Source organism: Ictalurus punctatus, chromosome 7, assembly GCF_001660625.3.
Source record: "Ictalurus punctatus breed USDA103 chromosome 7, Coco_2.0, whole genome shotgun sequence".
Classification (NCBI taxonomy): domain Eukaryota; kingdom Metazoa; phylum Chordata; class Actinopteri; order Siluriformes; family Ictaluridae; genus Ictalurus; species Ictalurus punctatus.
The window spans coordinates 12,971,118-12,995,099 of record NC_030422.2 but is presented as its reverse complement, the minus strand read 5'-3'; the positions used below and the strand labels follow the sequence as shown (position 1 = coordinate 12,995,099).

Sequence of the window (23,982 nt, the reverse complement as noted above, 5' to 3'; positions counted from 1 at the left end):
TATGGACGACAGATGAGAATAGCAATCATAGCAACTTTATATGCATTCAATCTATTGAAATCACTGTTGCTCTTTAGAATTCCTATGTATTTTGCAGGAGACTGGGTTATCCTTACCTGGACAGTTGCTCGAGTCACAGTCCGTCCACTCATGTATGTTTGTGGACAAGTGCAGTCCTCTGAGCAATATCCAGCACAAAAGAATGGAAGGAGGAAAGAACAGAGGGAGAGGGCGGACAGATCCACAGCGAGGGAAGGCCATACAGAGGGTCACTGCAAGTCGAGTGGATTACTGTTCATCAGGCTGGAGGTATTAGCACGCTGTGATATCACACACACACACACACACACACACACACACACACACACACACACACACACACACACACACACACACACACACACACACACACACACACACACACACACACACACAACCAAAATAGCTTACAGGATTAAGCAGCTAGATACAGAGAAGCCTTTTCATCTGATCTAGAATCAGGCCTTAGCTTGAAGAGTGAACACACACAGCCATACTACACACTCCACACAGACCTACACACAGAACACACACCCAGTGTGCACTATGGCACGTCCCCCGAAATCCCTAGCACAGAATTTATAAATATTTATGATTGTATGTACAGATCTGATATGTGTGTGTGTGCGTGTGTGTGTGTGTGTGTGTGTGTGTGTGTGTGTTAGGGTGTTAAATCTCCTCTTAAGCTTTCTTGACGTGAACGACAAGCAGCAATATAGGTCTCTACTACTGGATTCCTCAAATAACAACACATTCAGACTTAAGAGTGTTTATAATTTGCTACTTGTACTATCATGGATCAGGCAAAACCTGGACGAATAAAAAAAATGGTATTTGTGTGACATTCTAGGAAAATAATCAACAACAGGTGGGCCGTTACCACAGCATCATCACACAGTGTTTTATTCTTCTCACTGGAAATCACAGCAATTGATAACAAATTGTATTTATTAAATAATGACAAATCCTACTTTTTTTTATCAGTTTATCGTTACAGTTAATGTGTGGAATAGCCATGAAACAATAACGTCCTGTTGTCATGTACGTTATAGAAGCTACAAACAGTCCTTCCCTCACCAGCCTCTCTTTTCTCCCTCTCATGAAGTTAATAAGGCAAAAAAACACAGCTTGTCATGTTACCAAGAAACCAGAACATGCAGAGACCTCTGTCCTGAACTCTGTCATGACAGAAAATTTAAAGGAACTGCTTTTGCTCAAAGCTAAATGTTGAATAAAAGCATATTTAAATGTTAAATAAGCATTTTTCTTACATAAAGCCTAACCACAGCAATGACTGCACATTTTGCTTGGATGAATAACAACTCTTTAAAAAAATTAAATAAAAAATAAATGTAAAAAAATCTGTTTATTGTTAGATTCAATTCATGAAAAAAAAAAAAACTACTACAATGAGTAAATTAATATAAACCTGCAGCCAGCATGCTGTATGTGCCATGCTGTTATAGAAACTTAATCAATACCCTCTAACCAATAAGAATTGAGAATTCAACAAGATTGTGATATAAGTTAAAATAATGTTAGTTTCAGCCACAGACACTCTGTCCACGGGATACAGAAAAGGGCCTAAACTAAAACTAATAGATCTTAACTGAAGTGCATTTGGCGCACTCATCATTTAATGATTTACTACATCATGGACATGAGATATCATAGACTTCATAAATGGTCTCTAATAAGAGTCATTCTAGAAGCACTGAAAGATGCTAGATACAGATCGCACATTCAACCAGTCACTTTGACTAACAGTCAGAACAGACACTGGAAGTCTTCTGGAACGGTTCTCTTCAGACTAGTACAGGAGCACAGTTCAATATGCATATATTATAACAAGCAATATATATGCAGTGTAACAGACAGAGGGCAGTGGTGGCTCAACGGTTAAGGCTCTGGGTTACTGATCAGAAGGTTGGTGTTCAAGCCCCAGCACTGTCAAGCTGCCTTTGTTGAGTCCTTGAGCAAGGCCCTTAACCCTCTCTGCTCCGGGGTGCCATATAACGGCTGACCCTGTGCTCTGACCCCTGCTGGGTTGTGTGGAAAAAATGCATTTCACTGTGCTGTAATGAATGTATTTGTGACAAATAAAGGCTTCTTCTCTTTCTATATTATTTGTACATACTGTTTATCCTGAATTAATCTTAATTCTCAAAGTTGGGTCTTGAATCTAACTCCGTTAATAAACATAGTGCTGCTAATATGGTACAAAATGTTCAGAATCTACATATTAACAAGCAGTGAAATAGTTGTGCAGACTTGCTAGATTCCGAGATTTTATTTATAGCTTGCTATTACAAATACAAAAGAACAGTAAATACAGTATCACATTCAGATTTAGAGCGACTGTCCTTTGGCTTTATATAAATATAACGGTACACAAAACTGTCTCTGCAACGTTTATTGTTTTTTAGGAAATGAATGTTTGAGAATCTAAATTTGCTCCTTTCTACTGACACAATAATGACACAAATACTGACACAAAAAAATCTATAGAATATATGTATATGTGTGTGTAATCTAATCAATATAATATAATCTATATAGTAACAAGAATAACAAAAATAATAAAAACTATACATATAGATAGATAGATAGACAGACAGATAGATAGATAGATAGATGAAAGGCCACTTCTATCAGGACAGAACATAGGCATTCATCATAGGCTTAAGGTGATCAGCCAGAATGACTTTGTTTTGATTTGCATTTGAAATTCCCTCTAAGGAGGAGGTCGACCTAAAGCCTGCAGAAGGATAGACAGACAGACAGACAGACAGACAGAGAGGTACACAGTCCTTCAAGCAGGATAGCTGTGTAATAAAAATAAAATGTAATACTGTACATTAATTCCCCCATATCATTATACAGTGAACTCATTGGGAAAGCAAGCGCAGGTGCACTGAGCCAAAGAGTTTCATCAATGAAATCCATCATGTGTCTAACAGGAGCAAGCTTACTTGGCACAGCAGAATAGCCCACGTTGGGACACCTAGGACTCTTTAAACTAAGCATGTCAAACAGCAGCTAATCTGTGTGCTCCACATGAATAAACTTGATGTCATGGTATTTTTGGCTGCTTGGAAGGACAGTTGTGAGTGGGAGGCACTTTTTTAAAAGCATTAGTACAGGTTGCCAAACTGACACCGAAATGCAAGTACTATTTAGTGTGAATTTATAGTTCACAGTAATTGCACCCTAACAGTTAACTTTAACCAACATCTGCTACTAAAATATCATGACACGTCTCCAGTTTTGCAAAAGCAAAATGATACATGAATGAAATAAAACATGGGTTATATGGAAGAGAGCGAAAATGCCCTATCCCGAGACAGTGATTAAGAAATTTAAAGAGAGAGAGAGAGAGAGAGAGAGAGAGAGAGAGAGAGAGAGAGAGAGAGAGAGTTTCATTTGAATACAAATATATAAACTGCATATATCTGTATATATCTAGCTGTATCTACCTGTATATATACAGATAAATAGATAGATAGATAGATAGATAGATAGATAGATAGATAGAAAGATATATAGAAAGATAGATAGGTAGATATATAGATAGATATCTTTCTATATGTTCTATATTTTCTTTCGAAAATATCTAAGATACACATTTAGTATGTATTTATGTGCATTTGTTTCTACCAAAATTATCATTAATGAAAGGCCATCACTCAAAAATCAATACCCCATTGTTCTTTTTTATAGAGCCTCTTGTTTTTTTCCTTGCACTTTTCACGGGGACATGTGGTTTGAAAAACCTCCATAAGAAATTTGATTTGAGGTTGTTGTGTCCTCGACATCTAAAAGTGGTCACCTGTCTATGAGCTTTTATCCCTTAAAAAAAGCATCAGCTAGGTTTTCATAAATATTTACACCTCTGTGGAACAGCAATGAACATGGTGACATTTCCTCAAGTGGCTACATCCCAATTTCCCATCCCTGTCGTTAGACACAAGTAACACCCCACAGTCCCTCATGACTTAAATGAATAATGTATCGGTGGATTGGGGGCAGCAGACAGACACATTATTCAAGACGGCCTGAGGCTTTCCAAAAGTGCAGGCGTGTGGCGGTTCTCATTAACCCTGGATTTCATTTCCATATTTTCAATTTTGAAGGGTTTGGCATTCTTCGGGCCAATCTATACATGAAAAGCAGGCAGTGAAAATAGAAACTGAGCTCCTCTGACACCATCTAATAAACCTTACGATAGACATACTTATTCCATAATGCTATGTAGCTTCTGTAGGACTATATAAAGATGTAATTCTGCATTTCAGTGTAACAGCTGAGGTGAATGTGAGGTCTGACATCGAGTGAGTAAGTAGGCTTATAAATGCTGACTGTCGAGAACAGAGTTTCAAGTTCAGAGCCAAATTGCCAATCACTGTTCTGCAATCCACCTTAAACTATAAGGAAACATTCACATTTCAGAGAAGAAAAATTTCACAGAGCAGTGGCGGCTCATTCATAGGCGTCACTCAAAAAAAACTAAGGCTGCATAAAGTTCTTACTTATAACTTCATACATTTTAAAGTCCATTGAAAATATGGTCACTTTTGTGGCCTGATGATCTTTTTTTTAATTTAATGTTGTTATTTGACAGATATAAGCCAATTTTTTTTAATTGATATCCTCTAGTTATTATGTATGAGTTATTATTACACCTAGTGGTCTAAAATGAGAATTTAAACAAGCACTAATAAGTGTCCACTGGGGCAGAAATCATGCTTCCCCATGTTCAGGGGAGGAGCAATGGACAGGACAGTTAATGACAGGGTTGCCAGATTGGGCTAGTTGAAAAACACTCTGCCGCCACCAAGATTTTCTTATATACAGAAAATAATTAGAATAAACTTTCCACAAAGATAGGGAAAGGGAAAGGGGGATTACAGAGTGGATAATGTCTTTAAGTCTTCCTTTTCCAGTGCATGAATTTTTTGGGGTAGTTTCAGGTTTCTTCAGGACGGGAAATACACCTGCATTATAGAGCACAGTCGAACAAAAGTACATCTAAAACCGCTCAAAACAAGATGCTAGACCGTATGCTGGATAACCGCATGTTGTCGGCTCTCAACTCTGCCTATTGTTCACTAGAGTCACTAGATTGTAGCTTATAGCATAACCAAATGGGAGAGACTCTCAGCTTAATTTTGTTTCAATGTCATGTCACGGCAGACTAGCAACTCCATTTCCCAGAATGCACTGCAAATTACAAACACAGCCGAAGACAACTACAAATCCCAGAATAACACACACAGATAAGTCACTTTCTCCTGAGGACTAGGCAGACACACCTGTTCCCAATCACACCACACTATATAAGAGACTGTTCAGTCACTATGTCTTTGCGAAGTAAATTGCTCAGTTGTGGCTGTCTCTGGTGTTTACCAAGCATTACTATAGTGCTGTTATTCTGGTTATGATTCTGCTTATGATTCTGCTTTACCCTGAACCTAGATTTCTTCCTTACCTGCTCCATATTGTTTACCTGATTGCCTGGCCTCTGCCTGTCTTTGTTGTTGTTTTTGCCTTGCTCTCTGGATTATATGCTCTTCAATATAGCTCATAGCTGCGATTGTATTCGTCCAAAACCTCATTACATGACATTGAGGCTATGTTGTTATTAATGTCCAGCCCAACCCATCTCATGAATCTATGTTCATGAGATGCTCCTGTTACAGAGGGAAAGTCTTTGTGAATCATCTGAGCAAATTTCATTAAAGCAATATGGCAAAGTTGAACCAAAGTGGACAAGACAGTGTGGCATTGTGTGAGCCGAACACAACAACACATGAAGACAGAGTGAGGTCTGAACAGAGGTAGAAAAGCCTCCAAACGATGTTCTGACCGTATCAAAAGAACATTGATAGGATCTCAACAAAGCTTTGCAAATGGAAATGACACAGTGTCCAGTGTTTCAGCTGTCTGACATTTTCAGAAAGAGAAACCAGGCTTCAGCTCATAGTTGGATCATTATACGCACTGACACACACACACACAGTCAATAGCTTTCTTGTTCCTCTGAAACCGTCTGAGGACGCCACTCGCTTTCTCACACTCTCTTCCCCTGTCTGTGTCGTGCACATACAGAACAATCCACAAATTTCAAGAGAAAATTGAAAATGCCTTAGAATACCAATGGAACGTAATACAAAATTCATACACATATATATGGTCTAAATGTGCTATTCATTAAAATGGTGTAACAGTAGATCTATTCCTGAAGACACAGAAACCATTTCTAGTAAATCCCTGATCACCACAGAGATCCTCCATTACATAAGAATTCTCATGGTAGCCCATGCGCACCATCACAACACACCCAGTAACAAAGAGAATCTGATAACAAAGGTTTCTTTTGGATATTCTTGGTGTTCATTGCATTCTAGATAAGAAACAAAGCTGTCGCAGGACTCTGTAGTCATTAATCACAATTACCCAACAATACACCACTCTGACAGGACCAGTATGTGCAAATGCTCTGTCCCAAAATAAAGCAAGTCTTGTTACATACTATGGCATCATTAGCATTTATGAATCATTTATTGTCCACACACTGCACCGATTAAAGAAGAGAGATGAAGTGTGCTAATCAGTAGGGACTGCTTATAAAGTAAAAATGGGAAACACTTTGGCTAAAAAGTTACCCTGGTCCCTTTTAAATTACTGAATTATTTATTTATTTCCCATTTTAATTAATTAATTAATTTCTTCATTCATTTGTTTATTTATTCATTAATTTCAGTAAGCAGTTTATCCTGGGCAAGTTCAGGACCAGAGACTCAGGACCACAGACAGAATACACAAATGTTACCCTCCCCCCCAATAATATTTTAATTCATAGTTTCACTCATTTCAGTGCTTCATCAGTAATAACTGACAGGTGATGAATCAAACAAAGAGTTCTTTAAAAATTAAGAGCCTATTAGTACGAACCTTATCAAGCACTATGGAGATCGGGTTTCCTAATCCCTCACTGAATTTAAAACTACGAGCTATCGTGCTTCTCTAAAGCAGGTTTTCCTCTGGGGTTTTAAGCTCTGTCCTTGTCTCATTTGGTGGTAGAAAGGAGATATTGAGGAAAATAGCAGAACAAATAGGATTACTGGAACAAATGGTTTGCTTGCTGCTGCAGAACTGGCTCTGTAACTGGATTACATCTAACACTACGAACACATATATATATATATATATATATATATATATATATATATATATATATATATATATATATATATATATCGCTGTGAAAAATTATTTGCCCCATCCTGATTTCCTCTGTTTTTGTGTATATCTCGTACTAAATTTTTTCAGAAATTAAAACTAAATTTAAGCTAAAACAAAGGCAACCTGAGCAAACACAGTTTTTAAATGATAATGTTATTTATTGAAGTAAAAATGTTATCCAATACCAACTGGGCCTGTGTGAAAATATATTTGCCCCATAGATACTAATTTCCCAAATCTATGAAACTGCATTCATAATGGGGTTCAGCCGGACTAGACTCAATCAGGCCTGATTACTGCAAACCTGTCAATCAAATCAACACTTAAATATAACTTTTTCAACACCATGAAGTTGGTTAAAAGGTCTTACGATTCCCATCAGCCACTACACCTTACCTGATCATGTCACATGACTGTCTGCACCTGATTCACGTTTGAGGTTAATGATCACTTGTACATAAACCACGTTTTGAACTGCACCCATTGTCTTGTGTTTGTCTTATTTTGCCGTTGTTGTCTGCTGTGGCATTATGTTTATTGTTTTATGTTTGTTTCCTGGTCTTTGTGTTTTTGCCACAAGTTCTATAGATCCTGTTTTGTGTTTTGTTTTGATTCTTATTAAACGTTACCTGCACTTGCATCCGTCTTTGCCTCCATTACCTGACAAACACACTATGCAAAAATGTAAAGAAATTCCAGAAATGATGAGGAAGACGGTAATGAAATATACATCAGTCTGTGAAGGGTTACAAAGCTTGAACGTGTCATCCTGGAACAAAACCACACGCTAGCGGTGTACCAGGATGAGATATCCGCGTTGCGTGCCGATGTCTCGCGACTGAGCGTTTCTGCATCCACCAACGCCACACCCCCGGCTCTCGCGTCACCACCGCCAACCGCCCCAGTGCATGCTCAGCCGACACCAGCTGCGCACATTCCAGCGCCGGCTGTTCACACCCCTGTGCCGCCGGCGCACAACCCGCCTCTGCCCACACCAGAGAGATACCCTGGGGAGCCGGAGCGATGCAAGGGCTTCATGTTACAATGTGCGCTGTTCTTCGAGAGTCACCCAGAGATGCCTGAGGTCTTTAAGTTGACCCATTTTATGGAATTACTCTCCGGAACAGCTTTGGCGTGGGCCACGGCTGAGTGGGAGCGAGGAGGTGGTGTCAGACCCTCATTAGATGACTTCCTTGCCCGGTTCCAGCGCGCCTTTGACCATTCTCCTGATGGCTGGGAGACTGGTGATGAGCTCATGCAACTCAAACAGGGCTCTCGTACTGCAAGAGAGTACGCGCTAGATTTTCGCACTGTCACTGCCCAAAGTTTCGCCGTGGCCTCGATCCGGAGTTACTACAAGAGTTGACCTGTCGGGGTGAACAGCTAACTTTTGATGACCTGGTGGATCTGACCATAAGGCTGGATCGTCTGCGCCATACCAACCGTCCCATACCGCACGGTTTACTGCCAGCTGAGCCGGGCGCAGCAAGCGAACCCATGCAGCTCGGAAGGGCACGGACCCGCGAGGAGGAGAGGGAGAGAAGACGCAATGAGTTCCGGTGCTTCTACTGCGGTGAGGACACCCACGCTGTCCACCAATGCCCACACAGGAGGCACCGAGGGAACGGGAGGTGCACTGACAACCCACTTTGTCATGCCCGGGTGAGTCCCAACCAGTCTTGTACGTCTCACGTATTTTCTGTACCTGTCGTGATAGAACATTCAGGCCGTTCTTTTGTTCTTTCAGCACTCATCGACTCCGGAGCAGCGGAGAACTTCATAGATGAGAAGACGGCACAGGAGCACGGCCTTTCCATATGTCCGCTCCTCCGTCCTCGTAGGCTCTAATCCATTGATGGGCAGCCTATAGGGGGAGGCGTAATATCTCACAGCACACATCCTGTCTGCCTTCAAGTTAGCGCCCTTCACCATGAAACTCTGGTCCTTTACCTCACGGTCTCCACCAGACACCCCGTAATACTTGGACTCCCCTGGCTGGAACTGCACAACCCCCAAATTTCCTGGACTGACAAGCAACTCACCCAATGGTCCCCGTATTGCTTGCAGAATTGCTTGAGGGGCCCCACAGTCCCTTTGGCCACCACAACGGTGGAGAGTCCCCTGTCGCCTGCCCCAGTTAAAATTCCCCCTGAGTACCGCGACCTGCATGAGGTGTTCAGCAAGGAGAGGGCCAGTCGTCTCCCACCTCATAGACCCTACGACTGTGCCATTGACCTCCTCCCCGGGGCCAGCCTACCTCGGGGCCACGTTTACCCGCTCTCCCAAGCAGGGCAGCAGGCCATGGAGGAGTACATTCAGGAGGCTCTCGGCAGGGGTACATCCGACCGTCCACATCCCCTGCATCTGCCGGGTTCTTCTTTGTGGAGAAGAAAGGAGGGGGCCTCCGACCATGCATTGATTATCAGGCTCTCAACCAAGTAACCGTTAAGTACCGATATCCGCTGCCTCTCGTCCCCTCAGCCTTGGAACAGTTACGGCCTCTTCACTAAGCTGGACCTCTGCAGCACTTATAACTTAATTCGTATTAGGGAGGGGGACGAGTGGAAAACGGCCTTCAGCACCACCTCTGGACATTATGAGTACCTGGTCATGCCATATGGGCTTGCTAACGCCCCCTCCGTGTTCCAGAACCTGATCAACGACGCTCTGAGGGACATGCTAGGAAGGTACATCATCGCCTACATTGACGACATCCTGATTTATTCGACCTCCCTGTAGGAACATATCCAGCATGTCCGGCACGTACTGCAATGCCTCCTGCAGTACCAGCTGTACGTAAAGGCCGAGAAGTGCGAATTCCACCAGCACACAATCTCTTTCCTGGGGTATATCATTAGCCCAAGGGGAGTCGCCATGGACCAGCGTAAGATTCAGGCAGTCGTGGAGTGGCCCACTCCGCAAACCGTGAGGGAGTTGCAGCGTTTCTTTGGCTTTGCAAATTTTTACCGAAGATTCATTAGAGACTTCAGTAAAGTAGTGCAACCCTTGACGTCGCTCCTGAGAGGTAAGCCCAGGTGACTGCTGTGGACCCCAGTTGCCCAGGAGGCTCTGGAGAGACTTAAGCGGGCTTTCATCAGGGCTCCCATTCTCAGATACCCAGATCCCTCCAGGCCGTTTGTCGTGGAGGTTGATGCATTGGAGGTGGGAGTGGGAGCAATTCTATCGCAAAGGTTTGGCAAGAGTCCCAAGTTACACCCCGTGGCCTTTTTTTCCCGGAAGTTGTCGCCAGCAGAGCGCAACTATGATGTGGGGAACCGTGAACTTCTGGCCATCAAGCTGGCCCTAGAAGAGTGAAGACACTGGTTGGAGGGGGCAGTACACCCATTTGTTATCTTCACGGACCATAAGAATTTGGAATATCTACGAACCGCCAAACGGCTCACTCTTCGCCAAGCTCGCTGGTCCTTATCTTCTCCAGGTTCCAGTTCACCCTGTCTTACCGACCTGTTTCAAAGAATACAAAGGCCGACGCCCTGTCTCACATTTATGCCCCAGAGCGGCCGACAGAGCAAGGGAGTTGCATTATGCCTCCCTCCTGCATAGTGGGTGCCCTGGAGTGGCCCCTAGCACAGAACTTAGCCCATATTCCCAGCGCAAGAATCCCAGCAGCCTGTCCTCCCGACAAACAGTTCGTGCCTAAGCGGTACTGTCTCGAATTCATCACCTGGGCCCACATGACTTTGGCCACAGGCCACCTGGGGGCCCACCGCACTTACCAACTGCTGGCCGAGAAGTACTGGTGGCCCAACATGCCCAAAGAGGTTCAGCGCATCGTATCCTCGTGTTCCTCTTGCGCTCAGTCCAAGGGCCCATGTGCGCTCCCGGCTGGGAAGTTGGTGCCCTTACCCATACCAGAACGTCCGTGGTCCCATCTGGCCCTCGATTTCATAACCGACTTGCCGGAGTTGCAGGGGAACTCCGCGATACCGGTGGTCGTAGATCGGTTCTCGAAGTCCCTGTGCTTAATTCCATTACCAGCCATCCCATCTGCCTTCACCATGGCGGAACTCCTGTTTCAACACGTCTTTTGCTACTTTGGCATCCCCGAGGAGATTGTGACTGATAGGGGGCCACAGTTCACATCGCGGGTTTGGGCCAGCTTTATGAGGAAGATGGGGGTCGCCATTACCGGTCCGGTTACCACCCCCAGGCTAACGGACAGGCAGAATGGGCCAACCAGGAAGTCATACAGTTCCTTCGGATTTACTGCTCTGCCAACCCAGGGGACTGGAGTCAGTACCTACCATGGGCAGAATACACCCAGAACTCGCTACGGCATTGCGCCACCCAGCTCACCCCGTTCTAGTGTGTCTTGGGTTACCAACCGCCATTATTCCCCTGGAACACGTCTCACACGGACTCGCCAGCAGTGGATGAGTGGTTCCGCGGAAGTGAACAGGTCTGGGACCGTGCCCATCAACAGCTGGTGCAGGCGTCCCACGTCGCTAAACGAAAGGCCGACCAGCGCCTGAGGGCTCACCCTAATTATCGACCTGGGGACAGGGTGTGGCTCTCCACAAGAGATTTGAGACCACTCACGGGCACAAAACTTCAACCGACGTATATCGCGCCCTTCCGAATTCTGAGGCAAATTAATGAAGTCACGTATCGTCTGGACCTTCCGAGACACAGTCGCATTGCCCCGTCTTTCCACGTCTCACTTCTCAAACCTGTGATCTCAGGCCGCTTGGCCACAGCGGTGCTGGAGGATTCCCCACCGGAACCGTTGGAGATAGAAGGCCACCCAGCCTACTGCGTCCGCGACATTTTAGACTCCAGACGGAGGACAGGGGGACTTCAGTATCTGGTAGACTGGGAGGGGTATGGACCAGAGGAACAGTGCTGGGTCCCAGCCCGAGACATTCTGGACACAGGCCTGTGTAAGGACTTCCACGCGGCTCATCCAGACAAACCGGAAGGGGGGCTCGGAGAACTTCGGCTCCCGGAGTGAGCCCTTTGGGGGGGTACTCTGTTACAACACGGCGAAATCGGCGTGGCAGCTCACAAAGTGTTGTGCCACCCAGGGACGTGGCAGAGGAGAACTACAGTTCCCAGTCATAAACGCGCTCAAGTTCGCCGGAGTTCTAATTACGAACACCTGCAAACACCTAAGGTTATATAAGGGCCTCCCTAGCATTAGCCGCTTGCGAAGTAACTGCTCAGCAGCCTCGTCTCTGTTTGTTTACCAAGCCGATTTCATTAGAAGTGTTTTCCCTGGTGCTCGACTTCACGCTCGTCTCTCACTACGCTTTTGCCTACGTCCCTGATACACAGCTTACCTGTTCTGTCCCGATTCAATTCTCGTTCTGGATTCTTCCTCACGTCATCTCTCCGCTCGCCCGCGCTTGTCTCCGTCTACGCTTCGTAACATATATATACACTATTGTATGTGCATATATACAGAAAGACAGAAGAAATCAGGGTGGGGCAAAATACTATTTCACATCACTATATAATGTTGAGAAAGAGACAGTGAAAATGAGTTTGTTAAAACACCTAACTTGTGTAAATGAACATGGACATAGGAGAGAGGAAGAGAAACAGGAAATGAGATTTGATTAGAGAGTAACAACTGAAGTAGAAACAACGATGGATGAAAAGCAGAAAACGAGACACCAGGCTCAGTAGGGAGATGTGTGCAAGAGCCAAAGTAATTAAATTTTAGAAGGAACAGAAAGAAGAAGAAAAAAAAAGCAAGGGAGCTTTCCTGATATGGCATTGTAATCAATCAATTTAGGCAGGACTTCCCATTTCCCATCCTTCATCATGAGATGGAATACTGTATGTGTGTGTGTCAGAATAAATAATACCTAGTTACTCACAAAATTCCGTAGACTATAAGAATCCAGCAAATTTTCACTGAGACCAGAATGCAGTAAAACAGAGATCAATATTTTCCAGTTCAGTAAAACAGATAACGTGTTTTACAATAAGAACATCTGTGTGCATGTGGGTGTGTGGGTGTGTGTGCGTGTGTGTGTGTTTTCTGACAGGATATGTGAGGTGACAATTTATCCTTGACTGTTATAATGCAGGCCTAAATATAACACTTTGTGATTGGTGTATCAGGAAATGCGTGCGTGAATGTCACCATGTATCCTGTCAGAGATGAAAAAGTTTAAACAAATCCAATTCCATTAGACATGGCTGCCAGAATTTTTTTTATCTCTCTTGGTTACGCTGTCATTTCTGTCATTTACATGAACTGGAAACTTTCTGCATTTTAAACAGTGGCAAAGATGTTCTGAGATCTAAAAGTGAGCTTTCTGAATTTGCCTTTTATGAAAATAAAATAATCTCTACAGAGATATAGGAAGAGAATCGTTATTGCAAACCAATACAAAGTTACTCTGACTGATAACTTTCATCCTATGATGAAATATTTCGATCCTAACTTTAACTTTAAAAATGACCCCATCCTCTGAGACATCTATCTACACTCTTCCACATACATGAGCTCACAGATGCCCATGACTGGCTAGTGTCACTGTGATTGACAGGGAAGAGAGAGTACAGAATGTTATCCCTTCCACACAGTGAGCATGGCCATTTTTCCTTCCTTGCTTCCTCAAAACAAATTGATTGAGGAATACTAAGGATATAGGGGTTTAACTGAAAAAGAAACTACACAGAGGGTAGAAATTAGGTAACTGGCAACCTGAGGAACACATTTAAAGTCCCTGTGAAGTGCCTTGAAACATGCAGCATTATTCGATGTGTTGACGTAATTTCCACTAAAACGGGAGTCAGGGCGGGACATATCGAGTAGCTCCTCCCCTTTTATGAATCACCGATAACTTTTAAGGTGATGTTTATAATGTTGGGGGCAAGACACTTCAGATTCTAGAGAGAATTTCATCTGAGAAGCTGAAGGGCAGAATGATGTCATCAAAATTGAGAAGACTGTAAATTCTCAATGCATATATCTTCTAAATGCAAATTTTGTCTTTGTTTTGTAGTGCACTATCTTCTAGATAAGGCTAACACATTCATATTAAAAGCCAAAAAACTTCCAGTTGGATTTCATGGGAACTTTAAGGGTTACATCACAAGCATCATGTGTATTTATTTTTTTTAAAGGAGCAAACATGAATCACCAACACAAAACCACAGCTTGTTATTCAAAAGCCTTCAGTGCTATTCAAACACTGGCCTCTTACCGTGCCAATCCATTAATTCATTCATAAGCAATCTGAATTGGATAAAAAGAGATTAAAGACAATGAATGAACACATCCATAATGTCAGTGGGTAAAGAGCCCTGTACATTTCAAAGGATCAAATAATTGCATAAGCACAAAAAGAACTTTCAATCATGAACATCAATGACACTTTCCAGACATACAGCTCATTTTTATAAATATGGGTTCTCACTCGTTGTTCTCATTTTCCCTGGCCTAAGATGCATAATATTAATACAACAGTGCGTGTTAAATGAAAAAGTACACAGTTTCTGATAAACCTGTGCATATTATTTAGATCTGGAGTGCTGGATTATTAATAATCAAATCGCTTCTATATATCATTACAGTGTACTGTTTCAGTATTAAACTTATTTCTCATTTCATGTGCAGTATATAATTACTATCTATAATTACAAAAATCACTGTGCACATCGATGTACATGAATGTGTTATTAATCTAATACAAATCACAGTGGATCACCACCACAAGCTAAAATCAGAGTAATCCCAATGAATATAAATATCCTTAATATTTCATACATGTCAAGCATACATGTCAAGCATACAGTAAAGGCTAATCACCGAACATAACTCTTACACTATTTACACTGTTTGCATGTTAGGTTTAAGAATAACTGTGAATCACTTTCAAAACAGATGTGTGCTGCATGGTACTAGTTATTTATACCTTTAGAGAAACTCATCAGCTTGAAATGGCTGTGCGAAAGGCAGTGCATTGTGGCTTTAATTAGTTCTTCAAACAATGTCATATAATTGACAGAGAAGGATTCATAACTAGAAATAGGAACAACCAGCAGTCTTCATCTTAACATGCATGTAAATGGTATGGGATGTATTGCAGAAATACAAATTTGACCCTAAAACAAACATAAATTTAAATTTATTGGGACAACAACAACAATAACAACAACAAAACATATATGCAAAAAAGATTTTCATTTCATTATTTTGATCAACAGTAGTTTAAGCATTGAATCCCTTACTACCATGGCATACCTTTGATTTAGTCTGAATTGCCCATTTTTCCATTATTTTGTAAATTAATGAACAGCCATGCAGGCGAAACTGTGTAAAGGAACAAATATTGACAAGTGAAGCTGAAGCCATTTCCTTAGAAATTCACAAGATAACATTCAGCAAATGTTTCTTAGTTCTGCTTTCAATTTTTTTTTTCCAATAACTGATTTCATACTGTGAATAAGCCTGGAGAAGCAGCAGCCGATCTGATGAAAACCTCCTTATCCACACAAGCGCATCCACACATTGAAAGAAATTTATCCTCAGTATAAGTCTGGCACATAATTTCACCAGACATTTTTATGGTACTTTTTTTTTTTGCCTTCCTTTTGGCAAAAATAATTCAGTGTCACTGAAAGTATAGGAAACTGACTAGACTGAAATCATGCTGTACAATTCACTGTTATTAACTTGAGCCATTTACAGCTGACAGCTTATTACGGTTTTTGCAAAAATCCACAAAATCAATTACATGAAACATTCAGCACCTTAATATACATGTGTAACAAAAGAATCTTAGCGTGTAACTGAGCTTCAGGGCAAGATCATTATATAAACTCATTTCACTTTGCAAAAATTCAGGTCACTTCATGATATTTTAGTAATTGATTTCAGGATTAAATTTGTCAGTTCATAAAGTAAGTCCAGAGTGGCAAAGTCCACAGTTAATAGAAACAGTAAACTAAAAATAAATAAATAAATAAATAAATAAATAAATAAATAAAGATAGACTTGAAGTCTGGACATAGAAATGCTTTCATATTCACTCAGACTAGATGAGTTTCTGTTCTGGAATGTAGTGACTGGATGGCAAACGCAGGTGCCATGGAAACAAGAAGACAGGCTTAAACTGAAAATAGGAAGAGAAACAGAGAGAGAAAGAGAGAGAGAAAGAGAGAGAGAGAGAGAGAGAGAGAGAGAGAGAGAGAGAGAGAGAGAGCATGCTTGGCTGTGCCCACTCCCTTGTGAACATTTACGATCAATCTAAGCTTTGCCAGAGGAATTAGAGGTCAGACGGTAGAAGTGCTGTTTGTGTTGTGTGTATGTAATCTGACATTCTGTCAAACGGTCACTACATTCAGTATGCGATCAAAACCAGATTTAAACCAATTGTCCAAACAAATGCTCTCTAGAATGTATTTATATCCCGCCCTTGGGGGTGTGTCTTGCTTTATGCTTTATGAACTTGGTTCATGTTTGTTCTCCTTTCCAACCATCCCTTGGTTTATTCATTTCAAACACGGTATGTGACAGGCACTTTACAGAGGAGTCTTTAATGCCAAGAATGTCTTGCTACCTAATTGAGAATGTAATTCCCATCTGTATGCATTGTCTGGGCTTCTCTATTAGTAAGATTAAGTAACATCATTTGATCAAGTTAATCAGTATGTAACTAAGCTTAACCCTTTAGCTATAAGCCAACCACTACCATGTCTCAGATGCCTCCTGGTGGTGATCCTGTAGCTCTTCGTCACTGTTGCATACAGTCAAATTCCAACCATAATCGTGCCTATCTGACCATGTAATCATTGCCTTAAGAAGTTCTTAATCAATGAAAACAGGTATGTTAAATTTTGGTTGGAGATGAAACCTTCAGGAAGGTAGATCTTAAGGAAGAGGGTTGGTGACCACTGATCTGGGGCATGTTGAAGTTCATAGGCTTAGGCGAATCCACAGTTGAAAAAAAAAAAGCCCTTGTTAAACTTTTCACACTGCTCCATATTTAGTTACTTGGCTGAACAACCATAAAATCAGTTAAGCATTTCAACACTCCATCACTCTGACATCCTGTTTCAAAAGGAAATATGGCAACATCCACTCTCTAGCCATTTCAAGGGAACTCGAAGGAAAGCCTGAACAGTACAAAAGCAGTTCTGAGTTTATTCATTGTCCTTCCTCAGGCTTTTCATTCACTGGCCTTTAGATGAAGGAATGTAATTGATTAGCAAAGCTAAAATATGTCAATACGTACATTATTGTAGTAGAATTCAGAGAATACAACTGACACAACTGTGACTGATATACAGTCTGGGTTACAAATAAAATCAGTCCGAGCCCTGCGTCTTCATATCATTCTGTATATTCGTCTTACAAATGTTGGTAATGCTGTCGCTCTTGTTTTCGGTTCCACAAAAGATCATAATAACCTGACATTAGTTAACAGCAAATAATCTGACATGGATGCCGAAAATGAAGCCTGACATCTTTTTATCTTTGAAAGCAGGGTGGAGGGGGCTTAGCCCTGTTAGTCCGTTTATACCAGCTGCCTCTGCTCGGAGAACATTATCATTTATTATTCATTTGTACTAATGAATTTGCACTAATGCATTACAATACCAAAATTTACACACCCCATTCACAAAGTTACTTTAAACAACAGCATTTGTGTTCATTTAAACAATTAATAATGCTACAACTGACACAAAGCCATACACTTGAATGAACAACAACAAAAAGTAAACGCACTTGGGCGTGAACATCGGCCTCCATGTGACGCTTGTCATTAAGGGGTATTAAATGTGCGTCTCTATAAAAGCACTGCTGGCCTAATTGGTCTCAGCTGGTCTCCGCAGGTTTGAATCACTAGCTGCTTTATGGGGTGCTGCGAGATTGATGGTGATACGTTAAGTAAATTCTCTCTTTTTAGATACACAAAACAAGGCTTACGAACCTGCACACTGCTGATTCACACAGTCTGTATTTTTCTCTTATATCTATCTGTTTCTCTGCCTTTAGACAAAGGGATTGTTCATAAACAGGGTGGGGCTTCACATTCTCTCTTTCTCTCTATATCTCCCTCTCTATCACATTGGGCATGAATTTCAAATTAGATGAATTTCTAGCCAGAGTGCATGCGATCATGTCAACGGTGATCAATATCTCTCCTTCACGCCTCCTCCTCTGGGATTGTCTCACTCAATCTTCTACCCCCGTCCTTTTACGATGGGCCGCGTTATGGACCAATCCTCACTGAGCATGACGGTTGTCTAGGTTACAGGGCCCCACCCTGTCTAATGCAGGAGAGCATACATGGGGCAATTGCATCTGGACGTCTCTATATTCTTGTTTCAAGTGACACGGCAAGCACACAAAAAACTACAAATAGTTGAAAAACTTGATTTTAATGCGATTTGATCCGTTATCTTTGTTTTGCTACGCCACTTTGTTGCCATGCAAACAGATTATGGTTCATGGGTATTTCCCATCTGTGTTACTATTTGCCTTCCAGAAGACGCTTCAGGAAGGCATCATGGTGAGATGGTCAAGATAGCATCGCCGGTAAACAAGCACAGACACACAGACATGTAGCCCCACCTACTGTGCTCTCAGTTCTCACTATGAATATGAATATGCAGTGTTCTGTATTAGTGAAGCTTGTACAGTTACCTGTTTTCACTGTGGTCATAAGAAACCAAGGATGCAAGAAAAACAAAGGGTATGGGTATTTCTACTATATTTGAACAGATCGACTATACAGTACAGAATGACATGAAGACAGATATAAATGAGCTGCTGCACAACCAGAGCAGAAAGTTTCCAGGCAGATAACAGAAGGGACCGGAAGCTTGCATGATGATTACTGCTTTCTGAAAAGCATCACTTCCCAGCAACTCACACTTCGTGTAGTGCTTTGCTGTTTCTCAGTGAAACAAGAGCTCGTACGCTCAATACAGAAAAACACCTTACACGGTGTAATGCTTTCACAGACCAAAAATGGGCCACATGCATGGCAACAGCTTCAAGTACTGCATGATTCCTTTCACGCCTTTTGGATCATCTGTATTATTGTTGCAAAGCTCTAAGCCAAAAACACATCTCCTACAGTTTCAAACAGTAGAGGAACAAGCTTTCATACGACAGAGTTGATTCTGCTGTGCCTACTGGTTGTGGCCGAGCTACACGACTATACCCCCTGCAGAAAACAAGTGAAGCATAATAATCAATGATCTCTTATTTACCATATAACCATATCCTGATATGTCTCATTGAATATGTCACCACTTGAAGGATAATATTAAGAATAAAAATTAAAATCTGGGCCTTTAATATTGAACTTTAATATGGCGCATTCGAAGATGGGACTTCCTTTTACTGCACCATAAGGTAAGTTTCAAGATCTAGGCTGAATAAGTTAGTAAAACAAATTAAATCAATCCCATCTGTGGCCTAGTAAATTCTGCAGTGTCGATCGATACCTTTTCTCCAATTAGGATTTGACTCACGCTATCACTGCATTATGCAAATTTTCAAGCTCTCTATCTTCCCAAACTTGAAAGGAATTTTTTTCAGCAAATCTATCACACTGGTGAGAAGGCTTTGTCTCAGATGCTCAGTTTAAAAACATAATCATGGGTTTCTTGTTTGCAGTTAGTTCAGTTGAGGATGCTGAGGATAGAATTGCACATTTATATAGTATGACAATACAAATTTTATACTTATTTTGCACATTTTGAGCAGAGTTGCACATACTTCAACCTATTATCTGAATCTTTATTTTTCTCAGCGATGACTCGAGCCAGAGATAAAGGCACTCTGGATTTCTACAGTGTTCATCAGCGCAAGAGTCAGCAACATCTTCATCAGCCTTTAAACCTGCTGCTGAGTGTAGACTGCTTTGAGTGTGATATACTAAAGTGCTAAGCGGCCCCCTGGGAACGTCATGCTGTAAGAGATGAAAGAAAATCACCTATACTTTGCTCCTTAATTATGCATGATTTCAAGAAGGTCGCCTAAAGCATTTTGCAGCTGTTCTGAAAGTGTTGCAGCCACTTACTGTACAACTGAAAGACTGGAAACTATGGAAGCAAATCTCTCGCTTGAGTTACTATACGTTTTCCAGTAGATTGGGTTGGAATCAATGACATTCCACAATAATAAACATAATTCATATAGTCATTCATCTTCAGTAACCACTTTATCCTGATGAAGGTTTGCAGTGGATCTTGAGTCTATCCTAGATACACTGGGTGTGAGGCAAGAATACACCCAGGATGGAATGGTAGTTCATTGCAGTGCATAGATAAACACACACACAAACACACGTATTTACACCTACAGTAGCGGCAATTTTATGTAACCAATCCACAGGCATGTTTTTTTTGGGAAGTTGGAGAAAACCGAAGAACCTGGAGGAAACCCACAGGCATGGGGAGAATATGTGAATCTTTGCACAGACAGGAACCCAAGCTCAGGATGGAACTGGGGATGCTGGATCGCTGAGGAGACGACACTACCTGCTGAGCTAATATGCTGCACATAAACTTAATTCATTCTAGTGTAGAATCTACTGGACATTTGTCAGTGACAGTGTATCTTATTTGACATGTAAACACTGACATGTTCAGTAAATGACATGAATATTCATTCTTTTAATGATATTTAGAGCCAGATAAGCTCAGGATGGTCTAAATGGGCCACTCATGAGGTGAACTGTGTAAATACATGCCAGTAAAAACTAGTAGACTTGTGCACTTGTGCTTAACGCTGTCCCTCCTTCCCTCATTAGTGCTACACACAGAGAAACAGTACTCCACCCTACTCTTGTGCACTGATTAAACCCCAGTCTCCTTGCCCCCGAGGCTGTGGAGGGTTCAGTGGGGGAGGGCATATCAATAATTCAAATACTTATCCCTCTTTGCCCTCTGCATCAAGAAAGACAATCTGGATAAACTAGGGTGTGCTCATTCAGCTTAAAGCCATTGTTTCTGCACTGCGGCCGTGATTGTCGCCTTTGGGGTTTTTTTTGTTTGGTTGTTTTTTTTTTAGGTTTTTTACAAACTGGAATATAATCATAATATTATTTTAACATCATACTTTAACAGACCATGTTGTATCTGAGCAGAGCTAAGGAAGAACAAATCCAAATCATTTTACTCATAGGAATCGAGAAAAATGGTGGACATATTGCGCAGATTCTATTTAAATAAATATATATCTTTTTTTTAAAAAAAGCTTCTGTTTACCTTTTTTTTCCTGCTATGATGCTGGACTTATGGGACACACTGTATTATTAGCTGAAAATGTCTTGTTAATATGTTGCTTTCAGAACACTGGGGAATGTGAAAGAATGCTATTATGCACAATAAATTAACAAATAATACGCAATAATATTTTATATTGTGCAAGTACAATGGAAGGAATTACCACACTTTCCATCCCTCCTTTAATAAACGGTATTGTTTATGAGACTGTCGCTAATAATATTTCAGTTCACAATTACAAATCATGTGTTGAGTCACTAGGACTCTAACCAATCCAGTAAGCTTTAGCTCGATTGGTTCATGAGATCCACTGGATGTGGTATTGTCGATGAGATCATACATAGAAACAAAGATCCATACATGGAAATGTCAAATATTTCCTAGCAGCGATTATCTATGAATGCACTATGAATTCTCTTCCAGGAGTAATTAAGCATTAATGCACAGGTGCAAGAGACAATAAACGCATTCTTTCATGCCCACCTCAACAAAACACCCACACCCCAATGCCCTCAACACTTACAGAATCACACAAAATGCCTTATTTCTCTTGACTTTTAGAAGTCAAGAAGAGGTGACATGTACGATAACAAACACAAAGAGATGTGGACCCGCCCCATATTCAGAGCTGATCACCACCATGAGGAACAAAGGTGCTTCACGACATTCCATAATACAAGAGTAGGAGTCTGTTAGAGCCACTGTTTAATGTATCAGCATTTTAATAGAAACGCTCAATATAGAAAAGCAGTGGCTTACATATATTAATCTAACCAGAGATAGAGAAAAAGGCGAGGAAGTACACTCTGGAGGATATGTAGCAATAAACACAGAGAAGAACAACATGATCAGCACTTCTTTTGGACACACACACACACACACACACACACACACACACACACAATCATCTATTGTCACTGCATCTTTATTCCCAAAACAGAATCCTCATTAAGGCAAACGCCCTGGAAATAATAACATCTGGGCATCAAGCCACACACCCACCAACACACACACACACACACACACACACACACACACACACACACATACACACACACACACATACACACACACACACAGCATGGCACCTGCCTACCAGTCAGCCTCATGGGAAAGCATCAGGCATTGCTGCCCTGAAATGAATCTCTCAGCAGAGCATAAACAACACGGCGAGTTCCCTGAATTCCCTCCCACCTACTGCTCCATTACCAACGGTCTTAAATTTACTTTTAAACACCATGCCACTAAATCAAATATAACTGAACCATTTCCTAAAGATTCCTGACAACATAACAGGTGTTGATCAACCGCACCAAAAGTGATTCATCATTTCAGTAAAGGAAAACCCTGTACGTCGACACTCAAAGTGGAGAGTGTGCAGACATCCATTCCAGAAACCGATTGCTCCCGAGTAGAGTTGCTGTTTACCTTTTTGGGTTTCCTCCTTTTTCCTCCGAGCCCATTTAGTCTGTCTGTAGCCTCCATCCTCAGATGGGACTGGGTGTTTTCATTCATCTCCCAACTCTCAAAACAATACTTTTTGTTATTTTGACTTTTTAAGTCACAAAGTGGTTCATCCGTTCCTCCATCCAACAGAGCTCCTTCCACACCCTCCACTCTATTAGTCTACACTGACATGGGCACTGAGTGGAGAGCAAAGCACTGGAAAAAGGGGGAGTGGCTCACGGATGCCAAGAGAGAGAGAGAGAGAGAAAAAGAGAGAGAGAGAAGGGGGAAGGGGGAGTGGCAAAGGGGAAGAGCACAATGGTGTTGCCATGGCAGCAGCTGCCACGAATGTTTATCTTGAAGAGTTAGCGAAGCAGCTTGACACACCAGCTCATGGCATGTATGTGCATGTGCCTATACAGTGTATGAAACATATATTACACACACACACACACACACACACACACACACACACACACACATATATATATATATATTATATATATTATATATTATATTATTATATTACACGTCAACATTTTTTTCAGTACATATTTCCTATGAGGATATTCACATGAAATTTTCACCAGACATCAGTATTAACTCCAAAAATCCGGAAATATAAAGAATTCACAACATTAAAGCTCATAAATGAAGTTATGTGTAATAAAGTGGAATGATACAGGGGAAAAAAGTATTGAACACGCTAACTGAAATGTATTTAATACTTAGTGGAGAAGCTTTTGTTTGTAATGACCGCTTCAAGGTGTTTCCTGTATGAAGAAATTAATCAGCCAGAGTATTCAGGTGTGATTTTGGCCCATTCTTCTAAACATATTGTCTTTATATCTTGTTCAATTGGATTCAAGTAAGTAGCCAAAAAGTTCAATTTAGCTCTCGTCTGACCAGACTACACTCTCCCAGTATTTCATAGGCTTGTCCAAATAAGTTGTAGCAAACTTTAAATGAGCTTCGACATGCCTTTTCTTTAGTAATGGAGTCTTGCAGGGTGTTCGTAAACAGTGGAGT

At 41.4% G+C, this 23,982-nt stretch overlaps 1 protein-coding gene across 3 annotated transcripts in view; it reads right to left on the bottom strand.

Moving 5' to 3' along the window:
• Positions 1 to 23,982, bottom strand: part of ank2b (ankyrin 2b, neuronal) — a 175,457-nt gene that overhangs the window by 118,902 nt on the left and 32,573 nt on the right. For 2 of the 3 annotated variants that reach the window (XM_053681245.1, XM_053681253.1), the window contains exon 1: positions 22,936 to 23,201. The exons of the other annotated variant lie outside the window; for it this stretch is intronic. In XM_053681245.1, coding sequence (XP_053537220.1) covers positions 22,936 to 23,022 — 87 coding nt within the window. In that variant the 5' untranslated portion in view covers positions 23,023 to 23,201. Of the gene's footprint in view, positions 1 to 22,935; positions 23,202 to 23,982 lie in introns of those variants that run through there. 3 annotated transcript variants of the gene reach the window in all.